The sequence below is a fragment of the Schistocerca americana genome, chromosome 4 (genome assembly GCF_021461395.2).
Source record: "Schistocerca americana isolate TAMUIC-IGC-003095 chromosome 4, iqSchAmer2.1, whole genome shotgun sequence".
NCBI classification, from domain to species: domain Eukaryota; kingdom Metazoa; phylum Arthropoda; class Insecta; order Orthoptera; family Acrididae; genus Schistocerca; species Schistocerca americana.
Window position 1 is genome coordinate 595,319,909 of NC_060122.1, and position 24,818 is coordinate 595,344,726.

The following is a 24,818-nucleotide window of genomic DNA, read 5'->3' on the forward strand; positions in this document are numbered from 1 at the left end:
CCGGTGAACCAAACGTCTGCTGTAGCAACTAATTTTAAATGCACTATAGTAGCTTTATTCAGCGGAACATCATTTTTGCATGGATGCTATGCATGTCTAGGTATTATTCTTTTAATAACAACAAAATAATGTAATTCATACATACAGGCATTTTCATACTTTATGTCAAGGATGGGACAACATCCGCTATTTTATCAAGTCTGCCGTCAATCAAAACTTCTGTAAAAAGTGTCTAATATACTGTATGCTGGACAAATGTGTCAAACAAAGCCGCACACGGTCAAATATTTGACAAAAATATTCGTTTCCTGGGGGCGGAGGTGGGAAGGGGGGGTGGGGTAGGCGGCTTTACGATGTTTCATACTTCGGTATCGATAAATGAAACATCGATATTTAGATTCCCAACATCGATATTTGGTAAATCTTCGAACATCCAAAGTGCGGATTTTGGATTGGCGGGTTGTGACAAGAATCATTAGGAATGATACATTTAGTTCGGTGGGACGCAGTTGTCTGTGTAGTGTGTTTGGTCGTATGTCACAGCGCGCAACAGGTTTATAGAAATAGTATACGAAATCTCTCGTGTGTGGAGAGCAACATCACTTGAAAACAGTAAGTGGATAGGGGTACAGTATTGTAAATTATTACGGTACAACATTTCGAATATTTTTGTGATGAAAGTTTGGAGTTGTTTGCCAAAAGGGGGAGGTGACTGTTTTACCCAGACGTTGCATTCGTGTGCTGGCACGGGTGTCGTTAAAGACATATTATCTGTTGTTAGTCGTGAACTTCAAACTCCCTTTAAGCTGTGTATAAAACTTTTCATATTTTGCTGTAATTATCAATTTTACGATGACGTTAGTTGTAAAATGAACTGACCTTATTTGTTAGGCGAATCCGTATTTGACATGGTCGTCGAATCTAAGCTGTTGGTTTGGTAAGGTTACGAATTGGCGTCAGTAACGGAGAAATCATTTCGCCACCGCTGTGTGCTTCTAATATACTTAAATAGTGTGACTGTTCTAAGACCACCCGTCGCTACATTTACGTGGATTCCAAAATCCTGCAAAATTAGTTTTCTTTGGCCTAATGTCTGGATGGCCCGTGTATCTGCGTGGTTCCTATGTAAACAGTTCTCTAAAAGATCCACTTAGTATTTGTTACCGTAGGCCCTTGCTAGTGAGTACGTCCGATATATGCTAATTTTACCTAAAAACATTTGACTAGACTGTGCCCAAGCCAGAATTCACCTTTCGAGAGTTTTGCTGTCACCAATAGGTCTCTGATTGGACTGACTAGTAAACGAGTTTTTCGGCTTAGCTTCTTTTCATGACATAACGTTTGTAATAGACTGTTCGTTGTAAGAATTTGAAAGATTCAGAAATATGTGATTCATAGTGTAAAGTGCTTATGAACACGAGACATGGATAAGCTCTAAGAGACATGATAAAATGTTATTGAGACTCCTAATAATTTTGTACTCTACAAAACTTTGATTAAAAAAAAAGCTTACAGTAAGTCACTCCCCAGTGACACTCTTCACTAAGCACCAAAATACGTTATTCAAATAGTAAGATACCTACTTTTGATACCACATTCCCCTCTTGAAATCGCATTCAAAGGTAGTTTCGCACAGGAACATATATGCTAGTGAATAAAGGAAATAATTTGTAGAATTTTATAATTGATCCTTTTGAGTGAACGTTGAGGTGATTAATAATTTGTTGCAATGAAATAAGATTTTTCTGTTTACACTGAATAATGTACTGGAGTTCTCATATGGTAGGGCACATTATGTGGAATGCCGGTTATTAAATTGGCAAAGTTTCCAGTTAGTTGTGAATGGGTGTGAGTAAAATAAATAAATAAATAAATAGTTAAATAACACTTGGTAGCACATTACATGCAGAGGAGACTGGTGTCTGTGTTACCTTCAAGGTGTCTTTGTATTCATCCCTGCAGGAAGTTATCCAGATGGCATCGAACCTATTTTGACAGATCGCACAACAATCTCAAACTGGTTCCCCAGATGTAGAGGGATTGCATCCTTCAGAATGTACGTACGAACTAAATTTTGGTTTACCAGTCCTGATGGAAAGCTAGCTACTGTCCTTGTGGATGGTGGTTAACCAAGTTACATTGTAGGAGCGATGAAAGATCCTGTCATAGATAATGTGTTGGTTCACAAAACAGTTTTCAAATAGTTGAATGTTATGTTAGATACGAAAGTACTTTGGATTTAGTGCAGACATCGTGCATGACTCCTGGAGAAGCAGTTTCCAGATTTTTGTTTCTGTAATTTGGTGTTTCGTTCCAGATTTCGTCACACCTTTGAGACTAAATATGTAGATAAAGTTAAAGCATTAGTTTAAAATGTTTAGCTCAACAGATTTCAGTAGGCCATAAAGTGTGGCTGACAGTTTGTGTAAAAGTTTCTTGAATAAAGGGCTGTAATATAAAATATGTAAGAGGATAAACAAATAAGAATTAAGGATACATAAGACATAACAAAATAGTTGTACCAGCGAACTGTTCTAAGTGGACTGATAATGAGTTCAGTCTTGCTGGGGGAAGCATATCATTAGCAGACTATATGGCATGGTACTAGATTATCTGCCTGTCAGAGTTCTTGTTGTCAGTAAAGGTTTGTCTAGGGAGTTACCACCCACAGCAGCATGAGGGACGCCAACAAGGAACGTTCCTTACAAAACTGCATTAACACCTTCATCACTAATATTTATCTATGTATGACAGTTTCTAGATAAATTAGAAATAAGAGTGATTAAAGATAGAAAGTTCAGTGAAGAGTTGTGAAATATATTGTGTGTAATGTAGAAACATGTTTCCCATTGCTAACATTATAAAAGATTCTTTCTGAACTTTTCCTTTTTTGTTTTCAGGTGAAAGGAAATTCTTAATCTACAGAAAAATGGCATGGCCTGTTGAGTCAGGTGCAGAAACCGACTCACCAGAGTCTCTAGATGGAAATGTGACTAGCAGCACAGGTCACTTAAATGAACTACCATATGGCTTACAAAATTATGCACGAGGCGCTGTAGGCTTTGTGCCCTCAAATGAAAGAAGACTAAGCCAGGTTGATATGAGGGACCTAAGGATTTCAAATCCATATATCAACAGGATAAGGAATGGTCGTAGGCATTCAATAAGTGACTGTAATCCAAGTAACGCTCAACAATCATCTGGAATTAACAATAACAACATTGCTCAAAGGCATTCTGTGCCATGCTGTCACATTAATCCTAATGTGAGGCATAGTTGTTGCTTCCATCTTAATAGACGCCTTTCACTCCAAAATTTGAATATAAACAGAAGAAATTCGTTTCCTCAGAACTATATTCGTGACTATCATAACCCAGAGAGCGGCACATTTGGTTACACCAATGCTCGTCCAACGTCCTTAAGTTTTAGCCATTTGTTTCTGTTTTGGAATGAAAATTTCCGGGCAGATAGGTACTTGCAACAAGCTGTATCTGCTGCGGGACCTGAATTTTTCATGAGATTTTTGGCATCTGAGATCGATCGCCAAGGCCTGCAATTTCCTGATGACATGTAAGTTGCTCATTTGATATATTAAGAGACAGTTGATTTTTGATAACTGGAAAGCTGAGTACTATTTGTGCATGAAACTTAATGCATACTGCACTACCTAACAAATAATATGAACCCTTTTATTTCTGTGAAATGTCCAAAATGTTTTATGGCACCTAACTTAAGTATTTTTATTTTTGTGGAGGACATACCGAAATGTCAGATATTGGTAACATAGGTTGTACAAAGTACTTTTTATCTTTTTCTTGAATAGGCAGAAAAATTATTTATTGGCTTTCTGAAAAACCAGACTTCCTGCTAATGTTGTGAACCTGTGGTGCAATTGTATCATGACTGCAGTCTGCAGATTGCAATATAGAAGTCTAAATGTATGACCGAGAGGTGGCGCAGTGGTTAGCACACTGGACTCTCATTCGGGAGGATGATGGTTCAAACCCATGTCTGGCCATCCTGATTTAGATTTTCCATGATTTCCCTAAATCGCTCCAGGCAAATGCCGGGATGGTTCCTTTGAAAGGGCACGGTCGATTTTCTTCCCTGTCCTCCCCTAATCCGATGAGACGGATGACCTCTGTGTGGTCTCCTCCCCCAAACTACCCAATCTAAATGTGCGATCCATTTAAAATGGAACATTTTTTGGAAAGACATGATCCTATTACCACAATCTGTGAACAAGGATGAAATCACTCGTCCCATACTCATGTACACCTATTGGATATCTATGTTCTCTTAGTAGTCCATATAGTTATCAGTAAATGTTATCCATTAAGGACAGTCAAAAATTTGTGATTTGAATCTGTGTAATTATTTTCAGCATGAGGACTAATTTTGTGCAGCTCTGACACTGTCTTGTACAAGCCTCTTCAGCTATCATTCACTATACACCACAGTGAATCCTATAATGCCCCATTTACAGAGTGGGACTTCCTCAGTGCCCTAGCACGTTGCCCCGACACAGCTCCTGGGCCAGATCAGATCCATAATCAGATGATTAAACACCTCTCATCTGACTAAAAGCGTCATCTCATCGCCATCTTCAACTGGGTCTGGTGTGATGGCGTCTTTCCATCGTAATGGTGGGAGGGCGCCATCATTCCAGTGCTCAAACTCGCTCACAACCCGCTTGATGTGGACAGCTACTGGCCCATCAGCCTCACGAACTTTCTTTGTAAGCTGCTGGAACATAGTGTGTCTGCGATTGGGTTGGGTTCTGGAATGACATGGCCCATTGGTTCCAAGTCGGTGTGGCTTCCGCCATGGTTGCTCTGCCACTGATAATCTTATGTCCATGGAGTCTGCCATCCAAACAGCAATTTCCAGATGCTAACATCTGGTTGCCGTCTTCTTTGATTCACTAAAAGCGTATGACAAGACCTGGTGACATCATATCCTTGCCACATTATACGAGTGGGGTCTCCAAGGCCCACTCCAGATTTTTGTCCAACATTTCTTGTTGCTTCGTACTTCCCGTGTCCAAGTTGGCTGGTGGCTAAATCCCGTGCTCTTGGGCACATCTGTTCATGCACTGGGGAGTCGTTTCTTCTGTGGACGGACTCCTTGAGCAGCCTGCAGGCTATTGGCCAGTGCTAATCTTGTCATCCTTTAGTAGCGACCATCCAGGAGTCCATCTATGCCCTGGAACAGTCCAGTTGTTGAGTGGTGTTTGTGAGACCCAGGTCATGTTGGCATCCCAGGAAATGAACTTGCCAACAGGCTACACGGAAACTGCTGATGGAGATTGGCTTCTCTGCAACTGACCAGTGTTCAGTACTACGCTGCAAGGTTTTGTGGTTTTGGGAGACGAAATGGCATAATCTCAGTACACACAACAAACTGCATGTCATTAAGGAGACAACGAATGTATGGAAGACCTCCATGCAGGTGCCTCGCCAGGAATCTGTGGGTTCTGTGTCGGCTTCGCATTGGCCATGTTTGGGTGACACAGAGCTACCTCCTGTGCTCGGATGACTCTCCTCAGTGTTGGTGCAGTGCCCGGCTGACAATGGCTCGTATCTTGGTGATCTGTACTTCTTTGGCTGTCCAGGGATGTACTTCTCAGTTAGTGGACTTGTTGCCATTTATTTTAGCTGACAACACCTTATCGGTTAATTTAGTTTTATGTTTTGTACTTGAGAGTGGGTTTTATCATTCTATATCAGTTTTAGCATGTGTCGTTTGTCCCTTTGTGTTCTCCACTCTTAATGCTTTTAGGGTGGATGATTTAATGTGTTGCAGAGTGGCTGGCTTTTCCTTTTATTCTTGTGGTCAGCCAGCCATGGTCATCTGCTCTTTTGTTTTTATCCCTACTACCTGTTTCTTGCTTCTCCCTGTGGTTCTCTTTTCCTGTTTTGTCTATAGTGGTGTTGGTTGCCCTTCTGTCATTCTTCTGGTTCTTCCTTTCCTCTGTTGTGCTGTACATGTCCTTTCTTTCCTTCTTTCTCTTGTGTAATGTTACCGGGAACAAGGGACCGATGACCTCGCATTTCCCCCTCCCTCCACACACACACACACACACACACACACACACTCGCTCTTTTAAACCAACAAACAAACCTCTTCAGCTATGCATTACTGTTGGCAGAGTACACCCAATTGAATCTGCTTCCAATAGTCAGAACTTGGACCGTCTCTACACGTTTTACCTCTCGGGCTTCCCTTCATTTCCAAAGTGACAGTTCCTTGATGCATCAGGTTGTGTTGTATCAACTCCTTTGGCCAAGCTTTCCATTTCTCATTTATTCATGCCTACTTTACTGTTTAGCACAACATGAATTAATGACTTTGTCATAGCTTCTTGAGTGGCTTAATTTAGGAATAAACATACATTATCGCTGAACCTCTAACCTCCAACCTCAAACATTCTATAGTACTTTTGTTTTGCAATTTTTCCTGATTAGTGCCTTCCTGAAGTTTTTCCTGTACCCTTCAGGTGCATTTCATTAATCAAAGTAGCATCTGTACTCCAAAACAGTAGCCACCAGTCGTTTGTTATCCAGGTAAAGAATACCGTAGACTACTGTTGGCTGTTGTAAAATGTTTAGTGACTGAGAGTGTAACAAACCAGCTGTACACATTGTCACAGTTTTATGCAAGTCTTGTTGGATAAGGAAATCTCTACATGTGTTTACCAAAGGTAACAGGCCCTGCATGATGTCTGTTCATTATAGATGTTGTTGTAGACAGGTGCATATTATACCAGTTTCACAAATGTTAATCAAGTGTGCTCCTATGTCTTCATTTATTTAAGAAAAAAAGGTATTTGAGGTAGGAAAATTGCATATGAAAGAAAATTAATTTTTTTTGTAAAGAACCCATTCCATAAAATAAATGCTAACTGAAAAATTGATACATTCAATATTGTGAACTTTATTGGCGACATTGTACTATGTGAGGCATTCTGTGATAAGTTTTTTTGTGAAGCAGATGATAAATAAAAAAATACACAATGCACATATATTCGCGTGAATTTCAGAATACAATAAATTCAGCTCCGCCTCCTTCCTCCTTTTACTTCATACAAATTCCCACCTATCATGATCAGTTAACATAGCAATTACGCAGAATATATGCATTAATGATCCATTTTTATACTTCACAGGTACAGGGACATAGACCAAAGTGGTGACATGCCGCCATCACTCATATACTTAATTGAACGGTTTTCATCATCGCTGGAACGAGACATGATTTCGTATCTAGTGCTGAGGGTTCAGTTTCCACTTGATTGGAGGTCTTTTTTCGCAATTGTTGATGGATGGAATAAAGTAAGTTTCAGAACTTCAATTATAGTAAAAAGTTAGTCACCAAAATCGGGTTACACACGTTACCAATGTGTGTCTCACATTGGTATTGAACTGTAGCCTTCATCAGAGCAGCAGTTAGAGGGCAGCATTTTGTGATCTTTGTATGCTAGTCTAGATCCGTAACTTTTATTTCATATTGTGTCCATTATGTCTATATTTGATTTTCTATGAAAATTCTTCATAATTATAAGTTCTAGTGACTAAATAGAAAGATTACCTTTTAACAAATTAGATAACAGGACACCTGGAACATAATTCAAATGAACTGCACAGTTTTCAATGGAAAACACATTGAATTTTTAGCTTTCCTAACTTGCATTATACTTCAGTGATACCAACAAAATATGATACAAAATCATGTGATTCAAATTAGAATGGGAGATAAAGGCAAGAGGCAGAACAAAGAGGAAACATAAAAAAGATAAAAGGTGAAGGAAATAAAATGCAGACAGATGTAAGGAACCTCTGTTTAGTCAAAAATAAAGGGAGAAGAAATTAGACGTCCAGATTGCCAGTAAGAAAGAAATAGACTTGATAAACAGACTATTCTAATTGGTTTCTTATTTTCAGAGACATAATGTGTGGATAGTACGTATCTTCAGGAGGTAAAATTCCAATACTGTCATGTGCATTTAAAATCCAGATAAGTGCAAGTGGGAGCTGCACATCAAGGGTCTCGTGCACACTTCATTCAGCATAGTCTGTATAACTTTGGGCAGGGGGGTAACCTTCTTCGTATCAGATGTTATTGAATTTAGCATATGTTAAAATCCAGGAGTAAGGAAGAGACATCTATTTTTTTTTTTTCTCTCCAAAAAAATTCGTGCCTAGAGATACAGGCCTCCAAACATGACACTGCGAACACCATTTTGAAGATCGGAATTACGGAAAGTTTTTTAAAATGCTGTATTTCTGTAAAAGTTGTAGATATTTTGCTAGTTTTGTGATTTGAAAGATAATTGCTTTATGATTAGAATGCTATTCTCTGTTTGGACATGTCACTTCTTTTACTGCTGCCTTGTAAATTTTTTATAATTTACTGATTTTTTTTTTTTTTTTTTTTTTTTCAAAGATGCCAATCCAGAAACGTTAAGACTTTATCTGTTGATTAGTACCATGTACTATATCCTCTGTTAAGGAGAGCTTCCACTTTGAAGTTCGACAGGTTTTATTTTAAATTATTTTTTAACTTTCAGGGGTAATGTATGTCTTAAATGAAGCTGTTTCTTTCTAATTCCTTTGTTACAGTGTTTATTTCTATTCTCTTTGTTGCAGTTTTCTTTCCACTTTCATTATTGCAGATATTTTATAAACTTTGTTGTTTCTTGTCAGTTTCTTTGTTGTGGTTGATTGCAGGTTTCTGTATTGTAGTTGTTCAGTGCTAATTTGTTTACTGAAGAGACTTCTATGAAATCTGAGACCTTCCAGTGAGTTCTGTGTTCTTGAGGAATTTGCTAATTACACAGTTGCAGTGTGTTTTGTGAAAAGGATTGTTTGAAATGTCTTCTGACTGAGGCCAAAGAAGTGTGAAGTGGCTGACTATTTGCAAATCCATAACAGTGATATATAAGACAAACAAAAGACTTGTTCAGTTGGGAATAAGTGATCTCATTTGAAGACTGTTTCAAAGTTGAGATGTTTCCAGTGATGACGTTTTGTGTTCTAAATGTTTTGACAGAATAACAACAGATAGTATCTGGACAAGGTGAAGCCTTCAATAGTGCAGATTTTGCATCGATAGAGGAAGAATTAAATACCCTGAATCAGTCACCTACAGAGGTAGGTGTTAGTCCTGTTAAGAAACTGTGGTCAGTGAAGTAGAGTTATAAGCTCTATGCATCAAGAAAGTGCAGAGAAATTACTAAAGCTATGGATAAATACACTACAGCAAAACTGACCACACTCTTGAATGTAGAAATTCCACCTTCAGAAGAAAATGAACTAAAGCGCCTCTTGACAGAAATTTATCAGAAATATCAATTCAGCTGTTGAATATTGTGCATCCTACAGTGAAAAGGTGCAAGTTTTAACTATTATTCCAGAGACATTTTCAAAGAAAACAATTTTGAACCACATTCTCTCCAGTATTGAAGTACATGGTAGACAAATCAAGAAATGTGAGGTCTGTAAATGGAGTCTTTGGTAGACCAGAGCCCTCTTATGGTCATCCTGTAGAAGCAGCTAAAGTTCAAATAGAGCAGTCATTTTATCTGGAAGATAAGTGGGACTGTTGCCACCAGAGTGCCAACAAAAAATACACTATAACTGTAACAATTTAAGGTCAAAAAGTTGTGAAAGTGAAGAGGCACATAGCTCGCAGTATTAAAGAAACTGTTGCATTAATAAGAGCAACTATACAACTTTAAATATTGGAAGCTCAAAATTTTATGCACTACGACCTAAGTGGGTAGTTCCACACCCACCTAGAGATGTCTGTGTGTACTGTGCGAATTTTGACTTTGTATGGTAACTCTGAAGAACTTACTGGAGCATGTGACACATGGCACCTTTGTTGGGTGTGTGGAGTCATTAGTAGTCTGTTATGTAAAGTGAGACTTGTTTGTTTTAAGAATGTGGTGACTGCCCTGGAAAGTGAGGACTGTCTTGGCCTGGAAGATGAAGCAGATAACTGCAGAAATTACATATGCGACAAGGGAGGCAAATAAACTGATAAAGAAAACTGTTGCCTTTGACAGTTCCATTGATGGACTTCGGAAGTGGTCAGTGAAAGCAGTAACACACCAGCCTCTGAAGAAATTGCAACACCGCCACATTTCAGAAGTGAAAGGGTGTGTACAGGCTGAAGAACTATTTGGGTCTGCACTGTGATTTTATTGAGAACTGGTCTGTAATTCTCCCACAAGAGATACAAGGTTATTATTGGAGTAATGACCAGGTTTGTTTTTACAGGAGTGACATATTTTCAAAATAAGACCACAAGTGTTGCAGTTATAAATGATGACACAGGACATGACTTGGCACATGATTTGCTAACAGTGCGCAAAATTCAACTGCAAACAGGGACAGAGTAGATCAATATTTCAGATGGTGCTCCTAATCATTTTAAAAATCATTAGCAGCTGTTTGAATTAAGTCGCTTGCACCAGTTGACTGGATGTACAGTGCTACTGGTCACGGGAAGGGACCTCGTGATGGTGCAGGAGGCCTGCTGAAGTGACACCAGTTAAGAGTTACACAATTCTAATGAACTTTATGCTACTACATGGAGCAGCTGGTGGGTATAGGTTTCCAGCTGAAGGACAGCAACAATGCCATCAGTGCTCACTTCCTGATCATAATGTTCTGAAAATTGTAAGTGCTCCAGTGCGTATTGGTTCAACACAAAGGCATCAATCTATGTCAAAGGAAGAAACTGAAGCAGTGTAACACATTTTTAGTTCATTGACTGGCTAATTTCAGTACAAAACAGTGTGCACAGAAGTTGTGTAAATTGAAACCTTAAAGTCTTTGGACCTTTCACATTCATTTTGTAACCATTTAAAATACGTCAAAAATGAGTCTCCTGTCTTTCAAAACATAAAATTATGTTAAATAGGGCTAGGGTTTGATTTTTATGAGCCTGTTATGTGATAATGTAGTAATAAAACAGGTTTTATGTATGCAAAAATGTCAATTGTTTATAAAACCTGTTCAACCTAAAAGTGGAAGCTCTAGTTTTTAGGGAATGTGGACCTGTAGGGACTAATCAATAGTACAAATCGAAGTTCAGAACACTATAGTAAAAGAATTTTGACAGATAAATCCAAATGGAGGATGTCTTTGTAATCATAAAGCAATTATCTTGCAAATAAAAAAAAAATCCGAACAAAATATCTAACACTGTTCCAGAGATACAGCATTTTAAAATTTTTCCAAAATTCGCATCTTCAAAATTGTATGCGCAGTGTCATCTTTGGAGAGCTGTATCTCGGAGCACAATTTTTTTTAAAATACATGTTCCTTACTTAGTCCTTCATTTTAACATATGCTACATTCAGTAACATACGAGACTATGAAGGTAAGGTTTTCTCCTAACCTGCCTGAATTGATATGGACTTCACCATTCATATTATTAACTTATTGTGTGCTGCAGGTGGAAAAATGTCTGCAACTTATCTTATAATTGAAATACATGGCTGTAGCTCTGTCATAAGTTGCACTGAAAAGTGCACTTTTTTAGTTTCTGATGGCGACTACTTTTGGACATGTGTTCATTTTCAAACCATCTGTATTGTACATGCGATAATAGGAGACTGCCTATGTACAAAAACTGCCCCTGCAGTAATGATGAAAGTGGCACTATGGGACAGTTTTCGATTGTAGACTGTCACCTGTATTTATTACACTTACAATATGGATGGTTTAAAAATACACACAGGTTTCCGAAACTAGGCACCACTGTGAAAAAAGGATTCTTTTCAGTAGAACTTAAGACGGGGCTACAACATTTATTTCAAATTTAATTGTGTTTATAGATAGTTCATCCATTCTGGGAATCGAGAATCTTTATGGTTTTTGCCTTTCCCCGAAATCTGTATGGGAAACACATACAGATGAGCAACAAAATGACCCTATAAGTGTTCAGTTTTTACTGAGAGAGATATGAAACCCTAAAAATAAAGAAGAAATCTTATTTTCTTCTCCAGGGAGGAAAGAAGGGTCAGTTGGGAAGGTCAGAAAGGAGGGTCAGGTTATTCAGACTCCAGGATGTGTGGAACCAACTTACTTTAAGGGTGAGGGGAAACTTTCCAACGCCTATAAGTAAGTACATGTCAACCACATTGCGTCTTCGTAATTTTAGTTTTCTCAAGGGAATAAACCTTTCGATACAATCCCTAATTATTGTCTGATACTTTGTAAATTTAAGGGCCTCTGTTTTCCAGTTCGATGATGATGATGATGATGATGATGATGATGATGATGATGCATTAACGTAAAATGCTAGGTTTGTTAATGAAATGTAAAATATCGACTTCATAGGAGGTTGTTGTTGCTGTTGTTGCTGTTGTTGTTGGTTTATTATTATTATTATTATTATTTCTTTCTTGTCTCAGACGTTATGTCAGGTTAAAAATGGAAGGTGACGCGGACCTTGATCAAGCGTGACTTCCTTTTAACTGTACGGTATATGTTACATTGCATTTAGGAACTTTCGAGTAATTGAACAAGTGTCAATTACAGATTTCTGTAGTTGTATATATAAGTTTGGATGTAGCTGTATTGCATTGATGTACTGGTGGATATTGTGTGGTATGACTTCTGTAGTTGATGGTATAATTGGTATAATGTCAACTTTATCCTGATGCCACATGTCCTTGACTTCCTCAGCCAGTTGGATGTATGTTTCAATTTTTTCTCCTGTTTTCTTCTGTATATTTGTTGTATTGGGTATGGATATTTCAATTAGTTGTGTTAATTTCTTCTTTTATTGGTGAGTATGATGCCAGGTTTGTTATGTGGTGTTGTTTTATCTGTTATAATGGTTCTGTTCCAGTATAATGTGAATTCATCATTCTCCAGTACACTTTGTGGTGCATACTTGTATGTGGGAACGTGTTGTTTTATAAGTTTGTTGTAACGCAAGCTGTTGATGTATTATTTTTGCTACATTGTCATGTCTTCTGGGGTATTCTGTATTTGCTTGTATTGTACATCCACTTGTGATGTGATCTACTGTTTCTATTTGTTGTTTGCAAAGACTGCATTTATCTGTTGTGGTATTGGGATCTTTAATAATATGCTTGCTGTAATATCTGGTGTTTATTGTTTGATCCTGTATTGCAATCATGAATCCTTCTGTCTCACTGTATATATTGGCTTTTCTTAGCCATGTGTTGGATGCGTCTTGATCGATGTGTGGCTGTGTTAGATGATATGGGTGCTTGCCATGTAGTGCCTTCCCCTTCCAATTTATTTTCTTCGTAGCCGTTGATGTTATGTGATCCAAAGGGTTGTAGAAGTGGTTATGAAATTGTGGTGGTGTAGCCGATGTATTTATATGAGTGATTGCTTTGTGTATTTTGCTAGTTTCTGCTCGTTCTATAAAGAATTTTCTTAAATTGTCTACCTGTCCATAATGTAGGTTTTTTATGTCGATAAATCCCCTTCCTCCTGCCTTTCTGCTTAATGTGAATCTTTCAGTTGCTGAATGTATGTGATGTATTCTATATTTGTGGCATTGTGATCGTGTAAGTGTATTGAGTGCTTCTAGGTCTGTGTTACTCCATTTCACTACTCCGAATGAGTAGGTCAATATTGGTATAGCATAAGTATTTATAGCTTTTGTCTTGTTTCTTGCTGTCAATTCTGTTTTCAGTATTTTTGTTAGTCTTTGTCTATATTTTTCTTTTAGTTCTTTAATATTTGTATTATCTATTCCTCTTTTTTGTCTGTATCCTAGATATTTATAGGCATCTGTTATTTCCAGCACTTCTATGCAGTCGCTGTGGTTATCCAATAAATAATCTTCTTGTTTTGTGTGTTTCCCATTGACTATGCTATTTTTCTTACATTTGTGTGTTCCAAAAGCCATATTTATATCATTGCTGAATACTTCTGTTATCTTTAGCAATTGGTTGAGTTGTTGATTTGTTGCTGCCAGTAGTTTTAGATCATCCATGTATAGCAGATGTGTGATTTTGTGTGGGTATGTTCCAGTAATATTGTATCCATAATTTGTATTATTTAGCATGTTGGATAGTGGGTTCAGAGCAAGGCAGAACCACAAAGGACTTAATGGGTCTCCTTGGTATATTCCACGCTTAATCTGTATTGGCTGTGATGTGATATTATTTGAACTTGTTTGGATATTAAGTGTGATTTTCCAATTTTTCATTACTATGTTTAGGAACTGTATCAATTTAGGCTCTACTTTGTATATTTCTAATATTTGTAGTAACCATGAGTGGAGTACACTATCAAAAGCTTTTTGGTAATCAATGTATGCATAGTGCAGTGACCTTTGTTTAGTTTTAGCTTGATATATCACCTCTGCATCTATTATCAGTTGCTCTTTACATCCTCGTGCTCCTTTGCAAAGCCTTTTTGTTCTTCATTTATAATTTTGTTCTGTGTTGTATGTGTCATTAATTTCTGTGTAATGACTGAAGTTAATATTTGGTATATTGTTTGTAGGCATGTTATGGGGTGATATTTAACTGGGTTTGCTGTGTCTGCTTTATCTTTAGGTTTCAGATAAGTTATTCCATGTGTAAGTGTATCAGGGAATGTGTATGGGTCTGCAATGTAACTGTTAAATAATTTAGTTAGATGTGAATGTGTTGAGGTGAATTTCTTTAGCCAGAAATTTGCTATTTTCTTTTCCAGGAGCTTTCCAATTGTGAGTAGAATTAATTGCTTGGGTGACTTCATGTAGCAAAATTATCACTTCAGGCATTTGTGGTATCATCTTGTATATGTCTGTTTCTGCTTGTATCCACCGTGCATGCCTGTTATGTTGTACCGGGTTTGACCATATGTTGCTACAGAAGTGTTCCATGTCTGTTATGTTTGGTGGATTGTCTATTTTAATGTGTGTGTTATCTTTTGTTTGGTAAAATCTCTTTTGGTTTCTGTTGAATGTTTGGTTTTGTTTCCTTCTATTTTCACTCTTTTTGTATCTTCTAAGTCGTTTGTCCAATGCTTGTAATTTCTGCTTCTTTTCATCTAATTGCTCTCACTTCTTGTTGTGAGATTTTACCTAACCTTTTTCGTTTTTTTTTTCTGACATTTCATTTCTTATAAATTGTGTTAGCTGTCCGATGTCGTTTCTCAGTTTTTCTATTCTGATCTGTAGCCTGTGTTGCCATGCTGGTTTTGTGGGTTTCTTCTGTGTGTTGGTTGGTTCTGCCTAGTGTGTATATTTAGTGTAGTGAGTGCTCCTATATAAACCAGTAGTTGTAACTCTTCCATAGTTGTGTTTTCATTTATTTTGTTGTGTATGATTGTGTTGATAGTTTTTATTGTTGTTTCGACTTGTGGGTTATTTGGCGGTCTATGCAAGAATGGTCTAATGTCTGTATTTGTGTCTTTGTATTCTATATATGTCAGCTGAAATTTTTCTTCTATATCTAACGTGTGTGTCACTCCGTGTTCTATTTGTGCTTGTTCTGGTGGCTGTCTTAAGATTTCGTTTTCCTCTGATTGTTTAATTGATGCGTGTTGTTCGTTGTTTGTTTGTTTGCTCTGGGATGTTTGAGTCCATTACTGTATTTTCTTCTTCTTCTAATTGCACATTATTTTGTTCCAGTATTTGTTGTACTTGTTGTTCGATGTTTTCTAATTCTGACTGGGGTATCCTGTTATTTTTGATTATTACACGGATCTGATCAGCTAGTCGTTGTTCTGTTAAAAATTTTAATTCTGGGTATCTGGTAATAAATGTTGTGTATACTTGTGATCTGTATCCAGTTGTGTTGGTTCCTAGGTTTGTTGCTTGGTAATAACAGAACATGAGGTGTCGATTAACTTCATCTGACCATCTCATCCTCTGTCTTTGTTTTCCTTCTAGGGTGGTTGCAGGAAGCATATCCTGCAAAACACCTCTATTTGAATTTAAATCATTTTCCAGTTGGCTAGCAGTGTCATTACCTTTGTGGGCGGGCATAGGGTTAAAGCATCGTCCCCGATCATGACGGCGCTTGTCCGAGGCTTCTTTGGTTCTGTCCTGAACCAACTAATCACACTAAAAGGGGGGTTAGCACTATTAGTGGTTTGTTCTTTTCGTCGCCTTTTACGACTGGCAGAACTTACAGGAGGCCTATTCTTTTCCCGGGCCTCCACGGGAATAATAATAATAATAATAATAATATCTTCACTTTCTCAGACATTAAGTCCGGTTAAAAATGGAGTGACGCGGACCTTGATCAAGCGTCACTTACTTTTAACTGTACGGTATGTGTTATATTGCATTTAGGAACTTTCGGGTAATTGAACATGTATCAATAATTACGGATTTCTGTAGCTGTATATATATGTTTGGATGTAGCTGTATTGCATTGATGTACTGGTGGATATTGTGTGGTATGACTCCTGTAGTTGATAGTATAATTGGTATGATGTCAACTTTATCCTGATGCCACATGTCTTTGACTTCCTCAGCCAGTTGGATGTATTTTTCAATTTTTTCTCCTGCTTTCTTTTGTATATTTGTTGTATTGGGTATGGATATTTCGATTAGTTGTGTTAATTTCTTCTTTTTATTGGTGAGTATGATGTCAGGTTTGTTATGTGGCGTTGTTTTATCTGTTATAATGGTTCTGTTCCAGTATAATTTGTATTCATCATTCTCCAGTACATTTTGTGGTGTATACTTGTATGTAGGAATGTGTTGTTTTAAAAGTTTGTTGTAAGGCAAGCTGTTGATGTATTATTTTTGCGACATTGTCATGTCTTCTGGGGTATTCTGTATTTGCTAATATTGTACATCCGCTTGTGATGTGATCTACTGTTTCTATTTGTTGTTTGCAGAGTCTGCATTTATCTGTTGTGGTATTGGGATCTTTAATAATATGTTTGCTGCAATATCTGGTGTTTATTGTTTGATCCCGTATTGCAATCATGAATACTTCCGTCTCACTGTATATATATTGGCTTTTCTTAGCCATGTGTTGGATGCGTCTTGATCGATGTGTGGCTGTGTTAGATGATACGGGTGCTTGCCATGTAGTGTTTTCATTTTCCAATTTACTTTCTTCATGTCTGTTGATGTTATGTGATCTAAAGGGTTGTAGAAGTGGTTATGAAATTGCAGTGGTGTAGCCGATGTATTTATATGAGTGATTGCCTTATGTATTTTGCTAGTTTCTGCTCGTTCTAGAAAGAATTTTCTTAAATTGTCTACCTGTCCATAATGTAGGTTTTTTATGTCGATAAATCCCCTTCCTCCTTCCTTTCTGCTTAATGTGAATCTTTCTGTTGCTGAATGTATGTGATGTATTCTATATTTGTGGCATTGTGATCGTGTTAGTGTATTGAGTGCTTCTAGGTCTGTGTTACTCCATTTCACTACTCCAAATGAGTAGGTCAATATTGGTATGGCATAGGTATTTATAGCTTTTGTCTTGTTTTGTCTTGTTGTTATTATTATTATTATTATTATTATTATTATTATTAGCCAATAGGTAACCCTTGACCGAAAATGTGGCAATGGGTGCCAGCTGCTGCAGTAGCTTCTCTCCATCCCCAAAATTCCCTTGCTATGCAATCCCAAATTCCTGGAACCCATAACATACATTGCATTTCTTGCTCTCCAAGAACTAGAGCAACATTCACAATGCCACCTCAAAAAGCTCTTTACCCTGCTCACTTCCTACTCTCACCTTGAAGTACCACTGTCCACCTTGTCCCCACGTAGCTGACAAACCCTGTCTCTCAGACCTACTACATTTATCCAACCCACCAAAACTTCCCCACCACCACCCAGAATCCAGAACCTAAACAAACCTGATACACAGTCGTGTACCTTTCTTCCAGTAGCCTTAGCCCCACAGAAATATCAGTCTTTCTCAAAGACCTCACCTTCTATCCCACTCCCAAATTCAATCATGCAGGATTTTGTTAGAAACCTTCTATCCTCCTCCAAGTCCCTACAATGGACAATTTTTTTCACCACCAGTCCTACCAGTCAGACAACCAAAGACCAATGTTGAACCATGTCTAACTCAATTCGCTCCTGCATCCAACCGTGATCCACCCCCACTGCCTACGAATCACTCCATTAACTTCCCAGAATTTCTTAGCCTGAAACCTTGTCACCATCATTCTCCAAATCCTTCAACATGCAAACTAACCTTCCATCCAGAGAAAAACGCAGTCCACCATCTAAAAACTGATCCCAACCTTGTAATCCTACCTGCAGACAAAGGCTCCACCACTGTTCTTTTGAACCACAAGGATTACCTGGTAGGACAACTCCACCAGCTGTCAAACATCCACCTGCAAACCTTGGCACAGTGACCCCATTCCAGAAATCCGGCAGGATCTCCGCTCACTCTCAAATCCTCGCCTCTCCCCAGAGTCAGTCTCTGCTCACCCCTACCACTTCCCACACTCCTACCTTCTACATGCTTCCTAAATTCCATAAACCCATCATGCAAGATACCCCATTGTGGCATTACTGTGCCCCCACCGAGAAAATCTCTGCATTCTTAGACAAACAGCTTCAAGCTACTACCCAGATCCTACCCTCCTATATAAAGGGCAACAACCATTTCCTCCACTGACTCCCCACAGTTCCTGTCCCTTTACCACACAGTGCCTTGCTTGTTGCTGTTGATGCCATCTCCCTTTACACTAATGTCCTTAATGCCCATGGCATTGCTGATACTGAACACTAGCCTTCCTAATGCCCAACGGATTCCAAACCAACCACCTCCTTCTTAGTCGTTATGACCAACTATTTCACCCACAATTACTTCAGGGTGTATACGCCCTGGGAAATCTGGGAAAAACCTGGGAATTTATTAAATTCCTATAATTTTTCATTGTTTTAGTTTTCATATAAATTTTTGTAATTTTGACTGGTAAGAACTGATACTGCAAGAAAGAATGTAACTGTATCCTGCTACTGCAGAGTGATACTGCAGCAGTAAAACAAGAGAAAAAAACTTAAATTGCGAAGGAAATGTGCCATTTACAACAACAAAACACAGTGCACACACAAACGTCTGCCAACATAAAATATGTCAAAGGCTTTAGGACAAAGACTATGCAATACTTCATAACAACCAGCTGTTTGCGATGAGTGTGATGTCACAACTTCACACTAGCATTTGCCAGTGGGCTCATGCAAGCCAGATGATACTCAGGAAAATTTTTCCTGGCATGCTCTAGCTATCATATTCACGCTTAGGCAGAGCCATCTGTGTTGTAGTGGGGAGAGGAAGGGAGGGGGGGTAGTCTCCATGTGATCCATGTTTGTGATTTTGTTGCCCGCTTTGTTTACAGCTCTAACATAAAATGAAAACAAAACAGATTTCTAAGGCCGGGAACTATCACGTGAATTAAAATATTCACATAATTAGGGAAGGCTAAAATATGTTAATCAGTTTTCTGATTTTGTTATTTCCATGTTTTTGGCAGTAGAGCATGAATTGCCTTGCAGGACATGGAAGTTACTTTGTTGGTTTGCTAAAGAAAATTGGCTTTTACTAATCTCTCTTGTTGAGGCAGTCAAATTTATTTGAAAGTGTTTCATTGCACAGTATTGGCTAGTTTCAACTGTTTGCTGAATTTCAAATACATGTTTTGATATTCTGGCATGTATGGCATTATGCCAAGATAAAGAACCAAACATGAGCTAATACAGTACTGGACTCCAAGAAAATGTAAGTCCCGAAAACCACACTGAAAAGCTTATCATGTTGGGTCCTACTTGATTGTGAATCTTAACATATGAATGTACACTTTAAGCTGAATTATGCATTTAAGTATGCATCACAAAATTGCGATGCTCCTGCAGTATCCTCTAACGTCCTGTTTCTTTTATGGCATAATGTACAATTTTAATGCTTTATATATTCAAACATAAGTGTTTCCTATGTGATTGTAGCTGTGCACGCGCAGTAACGCTCGTTTCCTGGCATGCACTGGCAACGGTTGAAACAAAATTATTTCTGACATGTTGCAGGAAAATTTTGTGAATGGTGGTTTGAAAAGCATTATTTTGAAGGTAAACTTCCTTTCATGCAAGATGAATTAAGTTATGTGTGAGCATGAGTGATGAATTTCTTAAATCAGAGCATTTGATTTTCATTTACAATTTAGTACTTACAGAACCAGCTACTTAAAAGAATTCTGAGCCCAGAAGACCATACATTTATGTCCTTATTTAAATTTTACTGCCACTTTTGTGTGATCTATCTTTAAGTGTAACAGATGCAAAAAAAAAAAAAAAAAAATGTGAAAGAATAACTTTGCTTGTAGCGACACTATGTTTATTAATTTAAATCATTAACTTTTCCTATTTTTGCATTTCCACTACTAAACAGTGGTGTTGCTACTGGCTTACTACGTCATGTTGTATGCTCTGAATATCTGCTGTCATCGCCTGGCGAAATGACGTGACATCAGCTGTGGTGGACTTACAAAAGCACATCGCAATCTTGGTTTCAATGCTTCGGAAACTAACATGCTGTTTTTGGTGGAATTGAGTTTATATGTTCATAATACGAAAATATGCAGGGTACATGTTGCTGCACATAAACATCTTTCAAAACTTTATTTTTTTTGCCATTTTTCATTTTGTAAAATGTTAAGAGTTTTACATTGCTGTATAAAACCCTAACCATTCAAAGGATTGATAAGTTTCCCAGTCCCAAGGGAAAGTATACAGTCACTTAACACCAAAAAAATGTATTTTCACTTGGGAAATCAGAATTTTTTTCCTTGTACGCGTACACACTGCGTACTTCTCCTTTGAAGACATTACCCACAAACAAATCAGAGGTATAGCTGTTGGCACTTTCATGGCACCATCCTATGCCAACCTATTCATGGGCCATCTAGAGGCCTTCTTATACACCCAGAATGCTAAACCCCTTACCTGGTGGTTCAGATTCACTGATGACTTACTCACAATGTGGATCTGTGGATCAATGGTGAGGATACCCTATCCACATCCCTCCAGAACCTCAACTACTTCTCCCCCCATTTGCTTGACCTGGTCCTATTCAGCCCAACGAGCCGCCATTCTATATGTTGACCTCCACCTCAAAGATGCCTACATCACCACCTCTGTCCATATCAAACATATAGTAACCACCAGCAATACCTCCACTGTGACAGCTGCCACCCATTCTGTACCAAGAAGTTCCTTCCATACAGCCTATCCACCTGTGGTTGTCACATCTGCAGTGATGAGTGGTCCTCCTTGTAATATACAGAGGATCTCACGAAAGCCTTCACAGACGGTAATTATCCTCCCAACCTTGTACAAAAACAAATCTCTAGTGCCTTACCTTCAGTCATCAACCAACCCCAAAAGTACCACCGTCCAGCCAGAGTAGCATTCCCCTCGTAACTCAGCATGACAAATCCACTGAACCTACACAATATACTCGTCCATCTCGACACAACCCTGCTCCCAACCCCTTACCTCATGGCTCATACCCCTGTAATAGACGTAGATGGAAGACATGTCACATACATCCTACCAGCAACACCTACTCCAGTCACGTCACAAACATGACCTATCTCATAAATCGCCCCATCCTTATTGACGACGACTACTGACCTGATGATATGACCACCTCGTGGCTGCTTCATGTCCATCCTGGACTCTCATCACATGATAATCCAGTGGAATTGCAGTGGAAATAAACTTGTTTTCTCTTGTTCTGCATTTTGACTTTCTCATCAAGAAACTCACTTCTGTGATGACCACTCCCTAATGTTTTGTGGTTATTGGGTGTCTGTCAGAATTGTGCCTGCCCAGAGATAGCATCTGGAGGGGTCTGCGCTTTGATTCGCACTGACGCCGTTAGTGACAGGATCCCTCTTTATTCCAACCAGTAAGCAACAGCAGTAAGAGTGTGAATGACCCCAGCCATAACCATTTGCTATGTCTACCTCCATCCAGGTAGGCCACATCCTTATTTTGAACTGTGGTGTTGTTGTTGTTGTTGTTGTTGTTGTTGTGGTCTTCAGTCCTGAGACTGGTTTGATGCAGCTCTCCATGCTACTCTATCCTGTGCAAGCTTCATCATCTCCCAGTACCTACTGCAGCCTACATCCTTCTGAATCTGCTTAGTGTATTCATCTCTTGGTCTCCCTCTATGATTTTTACCCTCCATGCTGCCCCCCAATACTAAATTGGTGATTCCATGATGCCTCAGAACATGTCATACCAACCGATCGCTTCTCCTAGTCAAGTTGTGCCACAAGCTCCTCTTCTTCCCAATTCTATTCAATACCTCCTCATTAGTTATGTGATCTATCCATCTAATCTTCAACATTCTTCTGTAGCACCACATTTCGAAAGCTGCTATTCTCTTCTTGTCCAAACTATTTATTGTCCATGTTTCACTTCCATACGTGGCTACACTCCATGCAAATACTTTCAGAAACGACTTCCTGACACTTAAATCTATACTCGATGTTAACAAATTTCTCTTCTTGAGAAACGCTTTCCTTGCCATTGCCAGTCTACATTTTATATCCTCTCTACTTCGACCATCATCAGTTATTTTGCTCCCCAAATAGCAAAACTCCTTTACTGCTTTAAGTCTCTCATTTCCTAATCTAATTCCCTCAACATCACCCGACTTAATTCGACTACATTCCATTATCTTCGTTTAGCTTTTGTTGATGTTCATCTTATACTGAACTGCCAACCTAAAATGGAAACTCTTGCCCTGTACCTTCCCTTTGGGGACTGCAATGCACACCACCCTCTGTTGGTGAGGGGAGTGCCACTTAGTCAGGTAGGGGGCTTCCAACTTACTACATATGTTTTGTGTCCGTTCAATGACGGTTCTCCTACACACTTCAATGCCGCTCATGGCACATTCTCTGCCATCAATCTCATGATCTTCTCCCCTGCTCTCATGAATCCACTACACTGGTCACCCCATGATGGTCTTTGTGACAGTGACCACTTTCCGGTGATTGTATCATTTGCCTGCCACCGCCAGGCAGATAGGCTCTCACATTGGGTATTCTGCAGAACCAGTTGGCTATTATATAGGTCTGCTGTGTACCTCAACATCTCTCTTGGATTGCATTGATGTGGTCTTCTGAGATGTCACACTATTCTTAATGCTACTGGCACTGCTATGCTACTATTCACAGGTCCCACTCACCATTGACTGGTGCTGTGATGGACCAAGGACATAGCAGTTGCTATCCAGGACCACTGATGAGTGTTGCAACGATGTAAAAGACAGCCTTCACGGACTAACCTTACCGCTTGTCTCCATGCTAAGGGTTGCAACCTTGCTAAGTAGAGTAAAAATGAATGCTGGGGCACTATGTTTACTCCCTGGGGGATGTATGCCATCTCATTGCAGGTTTTGTCAAAGCTCTGTAGCCTTCCGGGCCACCAGCAACAATCAACTGTTCAGGATATTAGCCTACAGGGTGCTCTGCGTACTAATCCATTGGTCTTTGCAACAAAGCCTCGCAACATGCTTTGTGACAGTCGGTGTCCTCTTCCTATCCTACATCATTTCTCTGGCAGAAACATGGAGTTGTCCCCCTGCAGGTCTGGAGTTAGAATAGGCCTAAGGTATTCCTGTCTGTAATAAGAGGCAACTAAAAGGAGTTACACACGTTTCGGCCTTTGTGATGGTCCTGTGTTGGGTTTGACTTCCATCTTTCTAAATTTTCGCAGAGAGAGGGCCAATTGGGTAAGGGTGCCTTACATGGTGCATCGTGTCCATTGTGCATTGAGATCTTTAGTCCACTTTGTCGTCGTTGCATTGCAGTCCTGCTAATTCTCCATCTGTTGGGCGAGGACATCTTCCTGGGTGTGTTTGCCACCATGCACTATTACTTTCTGCACCAACGATGACCATGGAGTTCTTAGCACCTTATACCCAAACGGTAGCCAGTCCGTTGTGGTGGTGCCACCATGTACCCTGTTGGTTGTAGCCCCCTGACAACACAGGGATCACTCTGCTGATGTCTCCACTGTTAACTCCCCATATATGCCATGGAGTAGATGCCCATCGCCCTGGGCAATGGCCATCCTGCCAGGTGGCCCTTGCTGAAGCTGGGTGGTGTCTGTGGGAAGGGCTCCTGGTCGTAGTGGGTGGCATCAGGGTGGATGACAGACCATGAAGCGTAGTACATCATCTCTTGCTGATGGTCCACTGCCAGCAGTCTCTAAATGGGCAAAGTCTAACTTCAATGCCAAAAAATGACCCCAATTTGTTCCCCCTCTGGCCACACCATGGGAGGAATGTCAGGCTAAGGATGGCAGTGAAGCTTACTCGCCCTGGTACCTCGTATGTACGAGAGTTGATGGAGAATCTTTAATGTCCACGAAACCTCAGTTTTTTGCGGAGCGTTTGGAGGACAAGTTTGGGGAGCTGGAGGGCTTGTCCAAAATGTGCTCTGGATCGGTCTTGATAAAGACAGCATCCTCTGCCCAGTCAGACATTACTCACTTGTGACAAGTTGGGGGATTTTTCTGTTACCATCATGTCCCAGAAGAGATTAAATATGGTACAGGGTATTGTATTCCACAGGGATCTTCTTTTGCAGTCTGACGATGAGCTGCGTGCCAATTTAGAGTGGCGAGGTGTTAATTTTATCCGGCATGTCCATCAGGATATGAGGGATAATCAGGTTGCCACCGGTGCCTTCATCTTGGCCTTGGAATGTCCTCTCATTCACTAGACTCCACACTGAATCCTATAAAGCCCCATTTACAGAGTGGGAGCTCCTCAGTGCCCTTGCACATTGCCCCAATACAGCTCCTGGGCCAGATCGGATCCACAGTCA

General features: G+C 39.3%; 1 protein-coding gene across 2 annotated transcripts in view; it reads left to right on the top strand.

Moving 5' to 3' along the window:
* The first annotated feature begins 431 nt into the window (after positions 1-431).
* Positions 432-24,818, top strand: part of LOC124613975 — a 45,903-nt gene continuing 21,516 nt past the window's right edge. For both annotated transcript variants that reach the window (XM_047142764.1, XM_047142763.1), the window contains exons 1-3: positions 432-612; positions 2,901-3,570; positions 7,169-7,334. In XM_047142764.1, the coding sequence (XP_046998720.1) occupies positions 2,930-3,570; positions 7,169-7,334 (807 nt within the window). In that variant the 5' untranslated portion in view covers positions 432-612; positions 2,901-2,929. The remainder of the gene's footprint in view (positions 613-2,900; positions 3,571-7,168; positions 7,335-24,818) is intronic.